Here is a 20,515-nt window from a genome sequence, read left to right as displayed (position 1 = left end):
GTTTATAGCCTTAAATGCTTTAGATTAGAAAAGAGAAAAAAGTTAAAATTCATTAACTAAATATTCATCTCCAAAATTTTAAAATAAAAAGAGCAAATTACACAAAATAAGGAAATAAAATAAGAGCAGACATTAATTAAAAAAACAAATATGCAATAGAGAGAATCAGCAAAGTCAAAATTTAATTCCTTAAAAAGACGAACACAATTGATAAAGCCTTAGAAAGACTGATCCAAAATTCCTACTCATCCATAACGTCTCTGCACAAGTTATTCCTTCCACTAAGCTTCCCTCACTCTCCCTAGTAAACTTAGGCATTTCCTTACCCATACTCTCAGAGTATATTGTGCACTCCTTAATAACATGGTATTATAATCTCTAAAATCTGGTATAATAAGTGCTCAGGAAATGTTAGGTGAATGACCAAATATAGTGTTGCTTGCTTAATATCTCCTAAAAATAAAAAAGGAATAATATTAATTTGTACTACAATATTTCTTGAGTTTCCACTGTTTCAAAGTCCTAATTTTTTTACAAACTTTTTATTTTGAAATAATTTTAGGTTGACAGAAGACTTGCAAAGATAGTCGAGTTCATGTATGCTCTTTACCCAGCTTCCCTAACATTAAAATCTTACGTAGCTAGGGTACATTTATCAAAGCCAAGAAAATAACATTGTTACAATACTATTAATTATACAGAGTTTTTTCAGATTTCACTAGTTTTCCATCAATATCTGTTCCAGGATCCAACCAGGGACACCATGTTACATTTAGCCATAAGGTCTCCTTAGACTCCTCCAATCTGTGATAGTTTCTCAGTCTTTTCTCGTTTTTCATGACCTTGACACTTTTGATAAGGATTGTTGAGATATCTTGTAGAATGTCCCACATATGGGGTTTGTCTGATATTTTCTCATGATTAGATTACGTTTGGGCAAAGAATGCCATAGAGGTAAAGTTCCCTTCTCATGACATCATGAGTATTTGATATTCACATCAATCAATGATACCACATGAATTGTTTCTGGGGACATTAACTTTTATCACTTAGTTAAGGTGGTACCTGCCAGGTTTCTCCACAGTAAATGTAACTATTTTTCCTTCTATATCTTCTAGTCGTTAGAACTTAGCCTACAATCAAGGTGAGGGAAATTAAGCTCCACTTCCTAGAGGGAGGAGTATCAAACAATTCCTGAACATGTATAATATTACCACAGTAACTTACTAAATAATTTGAGAAAGATACTGTGTGACTATGCAACTATTCTGTTTCTCCTTAAAGTTACATCCACTAATTCTAGCATTTAGCAGTGGATCTTGCCTGCAGCAATTATTACTGTGATGTTCTAAGGGTGATTTCCTATTTCTCTGCTTCCTCCTACATTTATTAATTGGAATCTTCTGTAACGAAGATCTGTCCTCTCTCTCCTAATTATTTATTTATTCAATCATTTATTTATATCAGTAGGGAATAATGGATGTTCATTTTAATATTCTTTGGGTTATAATCGAATACTATCATTTATTTTGTTGCTCAAATTGTTCCAGCTTTGTCCATAGGGAGCTCTTTCAGGTTGGCTTCTTCATCCTTTTGACATGTTTTTTTAACTACTTCCTTACTTTCCAGCACCACAAGATGTCCTAGAATAAGCCATTTCTCCAAAGAGTCCTGATTCCTTTTATTACACAATGATATTTAGAACCAAGATCTGGGCATTGTATATGGTTGCTGCTGCTAGGGTTTCACTACTTCTAGGCCTTTTCAGCAGAGTTAGAAAATATATGTATGTATACTAACCCATGTATATACATATGTCTATACTTCTGTATTTTTCTATCTATATATAATCAAATCATGAGTTCACTCTGATATCTCCAACTCTAATTAGTACCACAGAGCTCATTCTAGCCTTCCACCTTTGCTTATTTATAACGTCTTCCTTCAACAGAGAAAAAAATTCTACCTAGCTCTCATTATCTACAATTTGCGTATTTGTTCAACCCTAGCACACCTGTAAAATAGTTTCAGTCCTACTCCCATGAGAAACAAATTTACCAGTTAGAGACAGTACTTATGTACCTTTCTTTTTGTCTTTACCCTTACAGTACCGAGTCAAAATACTGTTGTACAAAGTTACTTAAGTCAGCTTCTTTTCCCACCCACTCCTTTCACTGAAGTGATGTCATACATTGGTGAAACAGTTATACATTTTCACAGCCTGCATTCCATCCTGGAATTCTCCCCACATTCTGGTTGAATTTTTATAAAGTTTGCATAGAGTACAGTTCACTGTTTGTGGTGTACAGTTTTATAGGTTTTGACAGAAGCATGGAGTAATGTTTCCACCACCACTATACCACATAGAAAGGTCCCTCATTCCCAACAATTCTCTTATGCACTCCATCTGACAATTACTGATTTTTTTCCCATCCCTATAGTTTTGTCTCTTCCAGAATGTCATATAAATGCATTGTATAATACGTAGCACCTCTTGGATCTGGCTTCTTTCACTCAGAAAAATTTATTGAGGATTCACATCTTCATTTTTGAGAATACTTTTGGGGAATATAATTCTAGGTTGGTAGTTATTCTTCTAGCACTTTGTGCCATTCCATTGTCTTCTGGGCTACATAATTCTTACTGAGAAGTCCACTATCAATTGTATTACTGCTCCTTTGAAAATAATGGATCTTTTTCTACTTCTGGCTGCTTTTAAGATTTTCCATTGGGTTTTTCAGTAGTCCTTCTATGATGTATCTGGGTGTAGTTTTCTGTGTATTCATCCTACTTCAGTTTTGCAGAGCTTCCTGAATCTGTGAGTGGTGTTTTATCATTTGGATACTTTCTACTGTCATCCACTTCTCTAATCCTGTCTTCTGCTGGGTCTAAGCAGCTGTTTACTCTATTGAATTCTTAATTTTGGATACTGTATATATTTCACTTCCAGAATTGCAACTTCCATTTGATTCTTTTTTTATAGATTTCAATTCTCTGGTAAAATTCTCCATCTCTTCCTCTTTATTCGCAATTTTCTATCTAATTTCTTCAATGTATTAATCATAGTATTAAATTCCTTTTTCTGTTTAAACACCAATATCCAAATCACATATAGTTTTATTTTTATTGTATGGCTCTTACATTGGTGTTGATCATATAGTATTTCTTGGCATGCCTGATACTTTATTTTTAATTGTAAAACAACATCAAATTTATAGAAAAGGTGCAAGAACACGATAGTCATGCACTGCGTAACGTTTTGGCCAACAGTGGACAGCATACACGACGGTGGTCCCATAAGATTAGTACCATATAGCCTAGGTGTGTAGTAAGCTGCACCATCTAGGTTTGTAAGTACACTCTATGATGTTGGCACAACGAAATCACCTCATGACATATTTCTTAGAATGTATCCTCATTGTTAAGGGATGTATGACTGTACAAAGAACTTTACTCTTCTGAAGTAACCATGATTAATGGTTTCACATATATCCATCCAGAACTGTTTTCTGTGGCTATAAAAACATTTTTTTTTTATTGAGGTCATAATAGCGTACAACATTGGGAAATTTCAGTTGTACGTATTATTTGACGGTCACCATATATAAATGCCCCTTCATCCACTATGCCCACCCTACGATCCCCTTCCCCTCTGGTAATCACTAATCTGCTCTCTGTCCATGTGTTTATCTTCCGCATATGAGTGAGATCATAGGGTGTTTGTCTTTCTCTGTCTGGCTTATTTTGCTTAACATAATACCCTCAAGATCCATCCATGCTGTTGCAAATGGGACGATTTTGACTGTTTTTATGGCTGAATAGTATTCCACTGTGTGTGTGTATATATGTATGTATGTATATATATATATACACACATACCACATCTTCTTTATCCATTCATCAGTTGATGGCCACTTGGGTTGCTTCCATGTCTTGGCTATTGTGAATAATGCTGCAATGAACACAGGGGTGCATAAATCTCTTTGAATTGTTGATTTCAAGTTATTTGGATAAATACCAAGTAGTGGAATAGCTGGGTCGTATGCTATTTCTATTTTTAATTTTTTGAGAAATCTCCATACTGTTTTCCATAGTAGCTGCACCAGTTTGCATTCCCACCAGCAGTGTATGAGGGTTCCCTTTTCTACACACCCTCTTGAACACTTGTGGTTTTTTGACTTGGTGATTATAGCCATTCTAATAGGTGTAAGGTGATATCTCATTGTAGTTTTGATTTGCATTTCCCTAATGATTAGTGATGTTGAACATCTTTTCATGTGCCTGTTGGCCATCTGTATATCTTCTCTGGAAAAATGTCTGTTCATAGCCTCTGCCCATTTTTTGATTAGGTTGCTTTTGTGTTGTTGAGTTGTATGAGTTCTTTATATATTTTGGAGATTAACCCCTTGTTAGATATATGATTTGTAAATATTTTCTCCCAGGAGTGACGTCAGCATCATAGTGGAGTGAGCTTTCCCTGTAGACACTCCCCATTAAGATACAACAAAAACAACATTCATATACCAACAGAAGACAGTCACACAACAGAAAAGACCTCTGAGAGACCCAGACAGCCATACGTCTGAAGGTGGAGGTGCTGGAACTGCTGGAGGAAACTGAAGGAGGTAAGCAGAACTCCTCTCCTTCCCAAATGACAGCGACCCTGGGACCGGGTCCACATGGCTCTGTGGGGTGGGGGGGCACAGCCCTCTGCGGAAGAACCGTCAGTCTCCAAGGTCTCACACAGCCTGTGGGAAATTCCCATACTTAGAGGGGACTTAACTGTTCCAGGGGTGCCTGCATCAAGCTAGCACCATAGGAGAGCAGATAGTGAGGGAAGCGCAAGAAGCCCCTGGGAGTGGGCAGGCGAAAGAAAGAGCCCCTCTCCACCGCCTGGCACCCCAGCAAACTGGTCAGCCAAAGTGTCTGATCACAGTGGGCTCAGAATACACAGCTCTTGACCTCTACCTAGTGGCAGCAGGTGGAAGCTGTGACCAGATATTTTCAGAATGAGGAAAAATAAGCCCATGCCATCAAGCAGTATGCAGAAATATATTAAATCTCCAGAACAGAAGGAAAATGACAAGCAACCAGAAATCAACCCTGAAGGCACAGAAATTTATAACCTAAACGACAGAGAATTCAAAATAGCTATCATAGAAAAGCTCAACGAATTACAAGAAAACACAGACAGACAATTCAATGAAATCAGGAACTTCTTCACAAAGATTGAAACTATAAAGGAAAACCAATCAGAAATGTTGAAGAAGAAAAACACAATGGAGGAGATAAAGAAAAATCTAGAAGATCTAAAGAAAAGAGCTGACAATATGGAAGAAAGAATTAGCATTATTGAGGATAGGAATGCAGAAATGCTCCAGATGGAGGAAGAGAGAGAACTAAGACTAAAAAGAAATGAAGAAATTCTCCAAGAAATATCTGACTCAACTGGAAATTCAACATGAAGATTATAGGTATTCCAGAGGGAGAAGAAAGGGAAAAAGGAACAGAGAGCTTGTTCAAAGAAATAATAGCTGAGAACTTCCCAAACCTGGAGAAGGAGCTGGTAATACAAGTGAATGAAGTCAACAGAACTCCTAAATATATCAACATAAAAAGACCCTCTCCAAGGCATATAATAATAAAGCTGGCAAAAGTCAATGACAAAGAAAAGACATTAAAGGCACCTAGACAAAAAAAATAACGTACAAAGGAATCCCAATCAGCCTCTCAGGCTACTTCTTGGCAGAAACTCTACAGGCTAGGAGAGAATGGAATGATATACTAAAATTCTGGAAGACAAAAATTTTCACCCAGAAATACTCTATGCAGAGAAAATACCTTTCAGATATGATGGAGAAATAATAACTATCCCAGATAAACAAAAGCTAAGGGAGTTCACTGCCACAAGACCCCCACTACAAGAAATGCTCAAGAAGGCTATCATACCTGAAAAAAAAAGAAAGGGAATACAAAGCTTTGAGCAAGGAGAGAAATAGATAGACAAAATCAGAAAAATTGCAGCTCTCTATCAGAATACATTAGCAAACACTTAATTATAACATCAAAGATTAAGGGAAGGAAAACACCAAAAATGAATATAACCTCATCACTTTAAACACCAACTGACAATACAAGATGGAATAAATTGTGACAACAAGATAGAATGAAAAGAGGACAGGGATGGAATCGGCTTTGTCTAAGGTAATAAGAGGCCATCAGAAAGTAGATTCTCTCAACTATGAGATTTTTTTATACAAACCTCATGGTAACCACTAAACAAACAGAACAGAGTCACATAAATAAAGAGAAAGCTAAGAAAACCATCAGACAGAACTACCAAACTGAATTGGTAGTGCGAAACACACAGGATGAGAAACAAAGCAAATGCAAAAGAACTGGAAAATGAGTAACAAAATAGCAACATTAAACCCTCATATATCAATCATCACTCTAAATGTACATGCATTGAATTCTCCAATTAAAATACACAGAGTGGCAGTATGGATTAAAAAACAAGATCCAACAATATGCTCCCTCCAGGAAACACATCTCAGCTCTAAAGACAAACACAGGCTCAGAGTGCAAGGATGGAAGATAATACTCCAAGCTAATGGCAAACAAAAGAAAGCAGGTGTTGCCATACTTAAATCAGACAAAGTAGACATCGAGATAAAACAGGTAATGAGAGACAAAGGGGGCAATATATAATGACAAAAGGGACACTCTACCAAGAAGTCTTCTCACTTATCACTTAAAAATATATATGCACCCAACACAGGAGCACCAAAGTACATAAAGCAACTATTAACAAACCTAAAATGAGATATTAGCAACAACACAATAATAGTAGGGGACCTTAACAGCCCACTTAAATCAATGGATAGATCATCCAGACAGAAAGTCAATATGAAAATAATGGACTTACATGAAAAACTAGACAGGATGGACTTAACAGATACTTATAGAGCACTCCATCGAAACACAGCAGATTACACATTCTTCTCAAGCGCACATGGAACAATCTCAAAGACAGACCATATGCTGGGAAAGAAGGCAAGCCTCAATAAATTTAGGAAGATTGAAATCATATCAGGCATCTTTTCTGACCATAATGCTATGAAACTAGAAAGCAACTGTAAGAAAAAAGCAGGGATAGTGACAAAGATGTGGAGACTAAACAACATGCTGCTGAACAACCAATGGATCGTTGAAGAAATTAAAGGAGAAATAAAAAAATATCTGGAAACAAATGAAAATGAAAATACACCATACCAACTCATATGGGATGCAGCTCAAGGGGTCCTGAGAGGGAAACTCATAGCAACACAGGCCCACCTTAACAAACAAGAAAAATCCCAAATAACCAACCTTAACCTGCACCTAAAAGAATTAGAAAAAGAAGAACAAACAAAGCCCAAAGTCAGCAGAAGGAGAGAAATAATAAAAATTAGAGCAGAAATAAATGAAATTGAAACCAAAAAAAAAAAAAAAAAACAGTGGAAAGGATCAATGAAACAAAGAGCTGGTTCTTTGAGAAGATAAAGAAAATTGACAAACCCTTAGCCAGACTCACTAAGAAAGAAAGAGAGAAGGCTCAAATAAAATGAGAAATGAAAGAGGAGAAATTACAATGGATACCACAGAAATACAAAGGATTATAAAGAGAATACTATGAAAAACTATATGCCAACAAATTGGACAATCTAGAAGAAATGGATAAATTCTTAGACTCATACAACCTCCCAAAACTGAATCAAGAAGAAAAAGAGACTCTGAATAGACCAATCACAGGTAAAGAGATTGAAACAGTAATCAAAAACCTCACCAAAAATAAAAGTCCAGGACCAGATGGCTTCTCTGGAGAATTCTACCAAACATTCAAAGAAGATTTGATACTTGTCCTTCTCAGGCTATTCCAAAAAATTGAGGAAAACGGAGCACTTCCTAACACATTCTGTGAAGCCAACATCACCCAGGTCCCAAAGCAAGACAAGGACAACACGAAGGAAAATTACACGCCAATATCGCTGATGAACACAGATGCACAAATCCTCAACAAAGTATTGGCAAACCGAATACAGCAATACATTTAAAAGATCATAAACCATGATCAAGTGGGATTTGTACCAGGGAGGCAGGGATGCTTCAATATCCGCAAATCAATCAATGTGATACACCACATTAACAAAATGAGGAATAAAACCACATGACCATCTTAATAGATGCAGAGAAGGCATTTGACAGATACAACATACATTTATGATAAAAACTCTCAATAAAATGGGTATAGAAGGAAAGTACCTCAAATTAATAAAGGCCATATATGATAAACCCACAGCCAACATGATACTCAACAGGGAAAAACTGGAAGCCATTCCTCTGAGAACAGAAACAAGACAAGGCTGCTCACTCTCGCCACTGCTATTCAACATAGGCTGGAGGTTTTGGCCACAGCAATTAGGCAAGAAAAAGGAATAGAAGGAATCCAAATAGGCAACGAAGAAGTGAAACTCACGCTCTTTGCAGATGACATGATTTTATATATAGAAAACCCTAAAGAATCCATAGGAAAACTATTAGAAATAACAACTACAGCAAAGTTCCAGGGTACAAAATCAACTTGCAAAAATAAGTTGCATTTCTATACTTTAATAACAAACTAACAGAAAGAGAACTCAAGAAGACAATCCCATTTACAATCTCAATAAAAAGAATAAAATATCTAGGAATATTTTAACCAAGGAGGTGAAAGACCCATACAGTGAAAACTATGAGGTTATTGAAAGAAATCAATGATGACATAAAGAAATGGAAAGATATTCCATGCACGTGGATTGGAAGAATAAATGTAGTTAAAATGTCCATACTACCTAAAGCAACCTACAAATTCAATGCAATCCCAATCAGAATGCCAATGACATTCTTCACGGAAATAGAACAAAGAATCCTAAAATTCATATGGGGCAACAAAAGACCCCAAATTGCTAAAGCAGTCCTGAGAAAAAAGAAAAAAGCTGGAGGCACCACAATCCCTGACTTCAAAATATACTACAAAGCTATGGTAATCAAAACAGCATGGTACTGGTACAAAAACAGACACACAGATCCATGGAACAGAAATGAAAGCCCAGAAATAAAACCACACATCTATGGACAGCTAATCTTCAACAAAGAAGCTAAGAACATACTATGGAGAAAGTCTCTTCAGTAAGTGGTGCTGGGAAAACTGGGCAGCCACAGGCAAAAGAATGAAAGTAGACCATCTTCTTTTGCCATACACAAAAATTAACTCAAAATGGATCAAAGACTTGAAGGTAAGTCGTGAAACCATAAAACTCCCAGAAGAAAATATAGGCAGTACACTCTTAGACATGGGTCTTAGAAGGATCTTTTTGAATACTATGTCTACTTGGTCAAGTGAAACAAAGGAAAAAATAAACAAGTGGGACTTCATCAGAGTAAAGAGCTTCTGTAAGGCAAAGGAAACCAGGAACAAAACAAAAAGACAACCCACCAACTGGGAGAAAGTATATATATATTTTTTTTTTTTGGCAAAATACCATACTATTTATTTTACTTGTTGCAATGTAATTTAAGTAAAACATTGCAAAAATAAATCTTCAGTTGTTGACTTGACCCACCCACCAATCTGCAGTAATTTATATGTTGCCATCTGCCAGAAAGTAGATCTGGAAGAATATACTCCAAATTTAAACAGTGTTCATTTCCAAGAGATGGGATTATGGAAGATTTCACTTTTTATATGTTTTTTTTTAAATTGACGTCATAATAGTTTATAACATTGTGAACTTTTAGTTGTACATTATTATTTGTCAGTCACCATATAAATGTGCCCCTTCACCCTTTGTGCCCACCCCCCAACCCCCTTCCCCCTGGTAACCACCAAACTGTTCTCTCCGTCTGTGTGTTAATCTTCCACATATGCATGAAATCATACGGTGTTTGTCTTTCTCTGTCTTGCTTATTTCACTTAACATAATACCCTCCAGGTCTATCCATGTTGTTGCAAATGGGATGATTTTGTCTTTTTTCATGACTGAGTAGTATTCCATTGTATATATATACCACATCTTCTTTATCCAATCATCAATCAAGGGGCGCTAAGGTTGTTTCCACTTCTTGGCTATAGTGAATAATGCTGGGGCTTTGGGGGGAAAATAATTAAATAAATAAATAAATAAATAAATAAATAAATAAAATCTTAAATAAATAAATAAATAAAATCTTTAAAAAAAAAAAAAGAACATTTGTGATTCATGTGAAAAGTCAAAATATCAACACTAACAGGAGTTTGGAAAAAGTTGATTCCAACCCTCAGGGATAACTTTGAGAGATTCAAGACTTCAGTGAAGGAAGCAACTGCAGATGTGATAAAAATAGCAAGAGAACTAGAACTAGAAGTGGAGCCTGAAGATATGACTGAATTGCTGCAATTTCCCAATAAAACTTTAAGGGATGAGGAGTTGCTTCTTAATGGATGAGCAAAGACAGTGGTTTTTTGAGATGGAATCTACTCCTGATGAAAATGCTATGAATGTTGTTGAAATGACAACAAAGGATTTAGAACATTACATAAACTTAGTTGATAAAGCAGCAGCAGGGTTTAAGAGGACTGACTCCAGTTTTTTGTTTTGTTTTTTTTTGTGAGGAAGATCAGCCCTGAGCTAACGTCCATGCTAATCCTCCTCTTTTTGCTGAGGAAGACCGGCCCTGAGCTAACATCTATTGCCAATCCACCTCCTTTTTCTCCCCAAAGCCCCAGTAGATAGTTGTATGTCATAGCTGTATGTGGGACGCAGCCTCAGCATGGCCGGAGAAGCGGTGCGTCGGTGCGTGCCCAGGATCCGAACCTAGGCCGCCAGTAGCAGAGCGCGTACACTTAACCGCTAAGCCAGGAGGCCGGCCCATGACTCCAGTTTTGAAAGAAGTTCTACTGTAGGTAAAATGCTATCAAACAGCATTGCCTGCTACAGAGAAATTGTTCATGAAACGAAGAGTTAATCTATGTGGCAGAATTCAATTTTATCTTAATTTAAGAAATTGCCATAGCCACCTCAACCTTCAGCAACCACCACCCTGATCAGTCAGCAGCCATCAAAATCGAGGCAAGACCCTTCACCAGCAAAAAGATTGACTCACTGAAGGCTCAGATGATGGTTAGCATTTTTCAGCAATCAAGTATTTTCTAATTAAGTTACGTACATTGTTTCTTTAGACATAATACTAATGCACACTTAACAGACTACAGTATAGCGTAAACATAACTTTTATATGAACCAGAAAACCAAAAAATTCATGTGACTAGCTTTATTGTGATATTAACTCTACCGTGGTGGTCTGGAAGTGAACCTGCAATATCTCCGAGGTATGCCTGTATTATAATTTGCAAAGGCAGAGAAATGATGCTCACTCCATATTGTGAGTTACACAAGAATAAGACAAGCACTGTTCAAACTCTCTTGATAAGTTTTTTTTACAAAGAAATAAAACATTTTAATTCTCAATGTGTCTAATGTTTTAAATTATAGTGTACTACATATTTTTTCATTTTCCCTTTACATTTATAACAGAAGAGAGTATGTAATGTTTTCACAAATATTTTTAAGTCACAGAACAATCATAACTTTTACCATTGACTATTAAGATGCTCTTGCATGTTTTCAGCTTGCAGGGCCCCATTATTATGGTGCCATGCTACCATGTACCATGTACATCTCCCATGTTAGTACATATGTATCTACGTTATTCTTTTTAAGAGCTACATAATACTCCATATGCCTGATTAAGTCACCTAATGCTGCATATCAAACCACACCAAAACTTAGTGATATAAAATAACAATTTATTAGGTCTCACAATTCTGTATATTGACTGGGCTCAGCTGGGCCGTTCTGCTTCACATGCTACGTATCAGGTTGCTCATGCAGATACTTTCACCTGGTAGCTTGGCTGGGGCTGGAATGTCCACGATGTTCTCTCACTCCAGTGTCTCTCCCTACATAGCTTCTCATCATTAAATAATCTATTCTGAGCTTTATGGCATGGCAGCTGGCTTCCAAGAGGGTATACGCCAAGAGAACAAGCCCTCATGTGCAAGTATTCATCAAGCCTCTGCTTGGACACTTTTGCTAACGTCCCATTGCCACATGGCCATGACCAAGGCTAAGTTAATATGGGAGTAATCTACTTAAGGGCATGAATACTGAGAAGTATGGTTTACTGGAAGCCATTAATCTGACAGTATCACTTACTTACTGCTTGTTGATAGACATTTAGATTGTTTACAGTTTTTCCCATTATAACAATATAGTAAATATTATAGAAAAATCTTTGCACAATTAAGCCCACACAAGAAATTATCCTAGATAAAAATGTAAACTGTTCATACTGAATGATCAGGAAATTCTACGTTTTTAATTTAGACAGATAAAACTCATATTCTATTTATCATCTGTACTAATTTATATCAATAAGGAAAGGATATAATAGTACTCATTCCTGAAAAATCTTGCTAACACTGAGTTATTCATATTTTTAATATTTTTCCAATAATTTGCATTTATTTTATTATTAAGAAAGTAAAGCATATTTTTGTATATTTTATGATTATTTGTATTCTTTCTTTTCATTTTTCTATTGGGTTGTCTCTTTTTCTTTTTTTTTTTTTGGTTAGGAAGATTGGCCCTGAGCTAACATCCACTGCCAATCCTCCTCTTTTTGCTTGAGCAAGATTGGCCCTGAGCACTCTTCCTCTATTTTTTTTTTTTTTATACGTGGGACGCTGCAACATATGTAGGTCCGCACCTGGGATCCGAACCTACCAACCCCGGGCTGCTGAAGCAGAGCATGTGAACTTAACCACTACACCACAAGGCCATCCCCTATTGGACTGTCTTTTGTAGAAATACTTTGTAAATAAGGTTATTGATCCTATTTTCCATTTTGCATGTTGCAAATATTTTCTCTCGGTCACTTGTTTTTTAACGTTGTTTATGGCGGCTTTTATCCCATACAATGTAGTAATTTGTATATCACCGTATCTTGCCATCTTTTCCTTTAGAAAAGATAATCTCTACTCCCAAGACTATAAGAATTATTTCTTATATTTTCTAGTATTTGTATACATTTTTTTCTTTGCATTTAGGTTTTTTCTTTTAAATTTTATTTTTGTGTCCAAAATTTATTGACTGTCCTTCCTTTCCTCCATTGGACTGATTTATTCCTTTACTGATCTATTTATTCCTGCAACAGTGTCACATTTTTAATTATTAAAGCATTAGAGCATGTTTTAATATCTGATAGAGCAAGCAGCACTTCATTCTTTGCAAATTTTCTTGTCTATACTCATACATTTCTTTTTATTTTTCCAGTTTTATTGAGATATAATGGACATATAACATTGTATTAGTTTAAGGTGTACAATGTAATGATTTGATATATGTATATATTCATACATTTTTCTTATAACTTTAGAATCATTCTGCCAAATTCTGAAAAACATTCCATTGGGTTTTGATTGGCATTGCATTAAATTTTTGGATCCTGTCTTAGTCTGTTTGGGCTGCTATAACAAAATACCACACTGTGTGGTTTATAAGCAATAGAAATCTATTTCTCACAGTTCTGGAGACTGGAAGTCTGAGATCAAGGTGGCCACACAGTCAAGTTCTGTGTCTGGTGAGAGCTGCTTCCCGGTGTATAATTACATGGTAGAAGGGACTGGGGAGCTCTGCTGGGCCTCTTTTATAGGGGCACTAATCCCACTCACGAGAACTCTGCCCTCACAACCTCATCACCTCTGCAAGGCCACATCTCCTAACACCATCACCTTGGACATTAGGTTTCAACATACGAATCTGGGGGGGACACAAACATTCAGACCATAGCAGATCCTTTGAAGGAACCTCTATAAATGAAAAATGTAATCACTGAAATTAAAAACTCAAAGCAAGGTTAGATGGCAGGTAAAAACATCTGAAGAGACAATTAGGAAACAACAAAATGAATTATACAGAACACAATAAAGAGAGGCAAATAGACAGAAAATATAAAAGAGTTAAGAGTCATAAAAGGTAGAATGACATGGTCCAAGATGCTATTTAATGGGAGTTCCAGAAGATAATAGAGGAAACGGGGAGGCAATGCTCAAAAAGATCACAGCTGATAATTTCCCTAAGATTCAAAAAGCAAAATGAGTCCCAAGAAATATAAATAGGGCTGGCCCCGTGGCTTAGCGGTTAAGTGCTCGCACTCCGCTACTGGCGGTCTGGGTTCGGATCCCGGGCGCGCACCAACGCACTGCTTGTCTGGCCATGCTGAGGCCGCATCCCACATACACCAACTAGAAGGATGTACAGCTATGACATACAACTATCTACTGGGGCTTTGGGGGAAAAGCAAATAAATAAAAATTAAAAAAAAAAAAGAAATATAAATAAATTCACACCTAGACTCATTAAAACTGGAGACCACTGGGGCCAGCCCAGTGGCATAGTGGGTGAGTTCACGTGCTCTGCTTCGGCAGCCCAGGGTTCGCAGGTTCAGATCCCGGGCATGGCCCTATGTACTGCTTATTGAGCCATGCTGCAGCAGGCATCCCACATATAAAACAGAGGAAGATGGGCAGATGTTAGCTCAGGGCCAATCTTCCTCAGCAAAAAGAGGAGGACTGGCAACAGACGTTAGCTAGGGGCTAATCTTACCAAAAAAAAAAAAAAGAAAAACAAACAACAACAAAAAACTGGAGACCATTAAAGATAAAGAGAAGATCTTAAGAGCAAATAGACAGAAATGATGGATTACCTACAGAGGAACAATTAAATTAACATCAAACTTCTCAATAGCAACAAAATTCAATAAAATCTCTTAAAAAAATACTGACAGAACATAAATGTCAATCTACAATTCCAAGGCAAAATAAAGACATTTTCTGTCAAAAAACCAAGCAAGCAAGCAAGCCTTGAGTTTACCATTAGCAGACCTTTCAGTACCAAAACTATTTAGAGAAATGTAGATCAGCTGGGCCAGTTTCTGTAATACATAGAAGATGGCTTCAACATTTTTTACCAGAATAAAGCTTAGGAGACAACTGAGACCTAAAATCACTCTTTTTTTTAAGGCTATTTGCAACATCAAATCCAAGATAATTTATCATAATTACATATTTTCTCTCTACCATTTGGGAAGACACAAACCCTATTTCTATTCATTTACTGATTACCCTGGAAATTTTAATATGCCTATGTAACTAAACAAAGTCTATAGTCAGTCAACATCTTTACCTCCTGAACAATACAAGGACCTAAGAATCAATCCCATCCAGACTTATCAATAATTGTAGTTAAGTATTTTAGTTCTACCTTTTTTAGCTTTACAAATTAAATATAATTATTATTAGTTTTGATTGGATCTTTTTCTTTTTTAAATGCTAAATAAAAATCTGTCTTCAGACTCTACTATAGGGAAATATAAAAAATTTTCAGTGAAGATTAGGGAGATCAGGGAGGGCACGTGAGGTAATCAATATCTCATAGTTCCCGAATAAGATCTGTTCTTGCTTAGCTGTGTTATATATGCCTGCACAACATTTTGTACAAAAATGTTCATTCATAATAACCAACAAACTGGAAACCACTCAGGTGTCCATCAACAGGTTTAACAAGAAGAACAAACTGTGTTACATTTATACAACAGAATACCACCCAACGATAAAAAGGAACAAACTATTGTATGTACACAACATGAATGAACCTCAAAAATATTATGCTGAGTGAAAGAACACTTACACAAAAGAATATAAGATTCCATTTACATGAATTTCTAGAACAGACAAACTAATCTATGGTTAAAAAACTTAGACCAATGGTTGCCTCTGGATGGACAGAGATGAGGAATAAGTGAGAAAGGACATGAAGGAACTTCCTGAGGGTGACAGTAATGTTCTACATCTTGACAAGGGTTTGGGTTACACAGTTGTATGCATTTGTTAAAACTCAGGAAACGGTGCACTTAAGAACTACACACTTTATTGTATATAAATTTTACATTAAAAGAAAAATACATAAAGAAATATTGAACTCTAGTTAATGATATGCATACTGAAGTATATTAATTTCAAACTTACACTGAAATGCATCAAAAAAGTAAGACCTATATGTTGATATGTAGTAAATATGTTACAGGGATATATTGAGATCAAGCATAAAATCTGGGTGGTGGGTGTATTAGGTTCCCATTGCTGCTGTAATAAATTTATTGGCTTAAAACAACTCAAATTTATCCTATTATAGTTTTGGAGGTCAGAAGTCTGAAATGGGGCCGGCCCTGTGGCTTAGCGGTTAAGTGTGCGCGCTCCGCTACTGGCGGTCCAGGTTCGGATCCCGGGCGCCCACCGACGCACTGCTTCTCCGGACATGCTGAGGCCGCGTACCACATACAGCAACTGAAGGATGTGCAACTACAACATACAACTATCTACTGGGGCTTTGGGGGGAAAAAAAAGGAGGAGGATTGGCAATAGATGTTAGCTCAGAGCCAGTCTTCCTCAGCAAAAAGAGGAGGATTGGCATGGATGTTAGCTCAGGGCTGATCTTCCTCACAAAAAAAAAAAAAAAAGTCTGAAATGTTCTTACTAGGCTAAAATCAAGGTGTTGGCTGGGCCGTACACCTTCTGAAGTCTCTAAGGGAGAATTCCTTGCCTCTTCCAGCTTACACCTGCATTCTCTGACCTGTGGCTTCCTACCTCCATCTTCAAAGCCAACAGCATAACATCTTCAAATCTCTCTGACCATGTCCCCTACTTCTGTCATCATATCTTTTTCTCTGATTCTGATTATACTGCTTCCCTCTTACAAGAACCCTTGTGAATACATTGGGCCCACATGAATAACCCAGCATAATGCCTCCACCTCAAAATTTATACCTTTATCACATCTGCAAAGTCCCTTTTGCCATGTAATGTAATATAGTCACAGGTTCTGAGGATTAGGATGTGGACATCATAGAGTATTGTTATTCTGCCTACCGTAGTGGGTATATGGGTGTTTACTATGAAATTTTTTCAACTATTATGTATTTTTGAAATTTTCCTAATAAAACATACAAAAAAAATTAAAATCCAGCAATATGGATAAAGTGTCACCATTATGATAAACGTGAAAATCAATAAATGTCTTTTTCCAATAAAAGGAAGGAATTTCTTCCCCTTTTTAAGAATTAAGTTCTCCTTTCAATGAAGAATGTTATTAAAAGTAGTATATACTCCTGCATTTAATTATTAAAAACACTGTTCCTGTTGCTACCCTGAAATTTTCCAAAAGATTTTTAAAGGAAGCTTATTTTTCAAGTTGGAAATTTAAACAGACCAAAATATAATGTTTGAAACACAATAAAACAATATAAAGTTGTAAATAGTTACCCAAAGTAGCTTTACTTAGAAAAGACCATTTTAAACTAATTTTACAAAAATAGTTCTTTTTAATGCTTATCCAAGATATCCTTTTTAGCAGGATTTCTTCTTTGTTAAATAGACTTGTTATACTGATAATAAGTAGCTTTATCTAGGTTGAACATTGTGGTAATTAAATTTTCTTACTATGACAACAAATTTCAATATTTTTAAATCTTAGAACAAGGTTCATATAATAAAAGTGTAGTTTCAGATTTCTTTTTCTCTCACTTATAGCCTATTTTCAGGAAGTCACCAAATTCTATTGATTCTCTTTTCTGTCTCTTCTATCTTCACAGTTACATATAAGTCCTAGTGACCTCATCCCTAGATCATTATTATAATAGTTTTACAGTTTATTTTTTTCTCTCCAGAATCTTACCAACTCCAATCTATCTTCTAGGAAGCTGACAACATACTCTCTAAATTTAGACCCACAAAAGTCTCAGAAATGAAATGCTTTTAAAGGGTTTTGCACAATACAGATCTGCTGAAACCAAACACCTTTTACAATTTTATATTAGATATCTCCTTTTAAAAATCTCAGTTATCACTTAAAAAAAAATAAGGATATTTCATTCTTTGAACTCAGAATACTTACTACATACATTTATTTTGTCACTTAATCATGTATTGCAGCATTTAATTATTTAATAATTTCAAAGGCACCTATCTCATAACCTTAACAAAAATGTAATCTCCTGAAGAGCAGTTCTTGTTTATCAGTCATAGTGTGTAACTATAGTGCTATCTATGCATTCCAAGACACTCAATAAATACCACCTGACTTATCAAATATTTAACAATCTGAAAACCTTTTATTTTTTGCTTTAGTTTATAAATTCTTCTTCTTTCCCATTCCCTGATGTCGATTAAATCTGTCCTTTTCTCTTTTACTTCATTATTTGGACTGTATTTCTTCTTTCTAAGTAAGAGGTAATTTTGTTAGGTCTTTTTTTTTCCTTAAAACAAAAAACCGGACAAAATCAAGTTGTCTGCTTAAAAAAAGCATTGTGAAAAAGAGCTTACCCTTCTCATACGTAATTCTTCTAATGCTTCCAGTAAACTTGTTTTGAAATCTAACAGCTGAATAGAAAATAACGTCTCTGAAGAACTCTGGAGAGCAAAGGTAGATGATGATGACTCAGTCTTAAAATCGTTCTCCATATTAACATTTATTTCCTGTAATATAAAAAGGTTTTAACTGAAAAAAAAATCATTTATCTAAGTTTATCATTTAGCATTTATCTAAGCACAGTTACCATAGAAATATAACAACCTGTATCCCATAATCCTCCAGGTTTAACACTGAATAACGGTTTTTATCACTCCTATTCTGATCTTGATACACAAAACACTTAGCAACAATGATCTCATTCTGTTTCTCTGTAGCTAAGGCTTTCTCTGTTAACCTTAGTACCCTCAGGGACTAAATTTTCTGCCCCCAAACATCCGTCTCCTAAAGGCCGAGTTCCTGATGTCGCAGGCACAGCCTGTGTGCCTTTCACCAATTGCTTCACAGCAAGGCTGAGACAGACACTGTGCTTCAACTTTGCCTTGATATAAAGCGTTCTGTAAGTACGGTGTGAATACCAATTAATAGCAACGCAATCTTTAAACCCAACAAAGTTGGAAGGGGAGGACTGGGGTAACCGCCTTTTATTAAAAACCAAGGCACTTAAGTATCTTTCTCATCCCAGAAAATGTGTAAGTCAGGCTGCAAGAAATTTTTGTTGTCAACTTATCATTTCATTATCAACTCACAGTAGTTGCAAAGAAATGTACAGGGATTCCTATGCACCATTCACGCAGCCTCTCCCAATGTTAACATCTCGTATAATAACAGTACAATATAAAAACTGTGTATCTGACATTGGTACAATCCACAGAGATATAGATTCTACCCTTATACATGCACTCATTTGTGTATGTCTATGTGCGTGTATAATTCTGTGCAAGTTTATTATATGAATAGCTTCCTGTAACTACCACTACAATCAAGATACAGAACTGTACCATCAACACATGGTCCCTCATGCAGCTTCTTTGTCTCCATACCTACTATACTAATCTGTTCTCTATCTCTATAATTTTGTTATTTCAAGAGTGTTATATAAATGGATTCATACATCATGTAATCCATTGAGACTGGATTTTTTTCACTCGTAATAATTACCTTGAGGTTCATTCAAGTTGTGTGTATCAATAGTTCATTTCTTTCTGAGTAATATTCCATGGTGTGGATGTACTATGGTCTGTTTAACCATGTACTCATTGAACGACAACTGAGTGGTTTTCAGCTTTTGGCTCTTACAAATAAAGCTGCTACAAACATTCATATAAAAGTTTCTACGTGAACATGAGTTTTCATGTCTTAGGGATAAATGTCCAAGAGCATAATTGCTTGGCTGAATGAATACTGAGTCAATTTTCAGTTGTAAAAGAAACAGCCAAACTATTTTCCAGAGTGGCTATACCATTTTACATTCCCACTGGCAATGTATGAGTGATCCAGTTTCCCCAAATCCCCACCAGCATTTGATGTTGTCACTATTTTTTTATTTTAGCCATTCTGATAGGTATTATATTACTAACCAGTCTCCAGAGAAGCAGAACCAATAGCATGTATATATATATATAGAGAGAGAGAGAGAAATTTATTTTAAGGAATTGGCTCATGTGATTGTGGGGTCTGGCAAGTCTGAAATCTTCAAATCTTCAGGGCAGGCCAGCAGGCTGGAGACCCAGGGAAAAGTTGATATTGCAACTTGAGTGATCTGCTTTACTCAAAGTCTACTGATTTAAATGTTGATCTCATCTAAAAATCACCTTCACAGCAATATCTAGACTGGTGTTTAATCAAATATCTAACCAAGTGCTGTGGCTTAGCCAACATGACACACAAAATTAACCATCACAAGTGTATATGCAAGAAACTTTGTAAAAGAGAAACTTCCATTCTTGAAAATGATGGGCTTAGTTATTTTGACCAACCCTCCAACTAAAAACAACTAACAATAAAATATTTTTTAATCTTCTTAAAAG

At 36.0% G+C, this 20,515-nt stretch overlaps 1 protein-coding gene across 1 annotated transcript in view; it reads right to left on the bottom strand.

Moving 5' to 3' along the window:
- Positions 1–18,646, bottom strand: part of CCDC73 (coiled-coil domain containing 73) — a 133,823-nt gene extending 115,177 nt beyond the window's left edge. The window contains exon 1 of the mRNA XM_004418672.3: positions 18,500–18,646. Coding sequence (XP_004418729.1) covers positions 18,500–18,637 — 138 coding nt within the window. The 5' untranslated portion in view covers positions 18,638–18,646. The remainder of the gene's footprint in view (positions 1–18,499) is intronic.
- Positions 18,647–20,515: the final 1,869 nt, after the last annotated feature.

The sequence above is a fragment of the Ceratotherium simum genome, chromosome 7, assembly GCF_057802395.1.
Source record: "Ceratotherium simum simum isolate JZ-2026a chromosome 7, ASM5780239v1, whole genome shotgun sequence".
Taxonomy (NCBI): domain Eukaryota; kingdom Metazoa; phylum Chordata; class Mammalia; order Perissodactyla; family Rhinocerotidae; genus Ceratotherium; species Ceratotherium simum.
The sequence above is the reverse complement of the archived record's forward strand: the minus strand, read 5'-3'. Positions and strand labels throughout refer to the sequence as shown.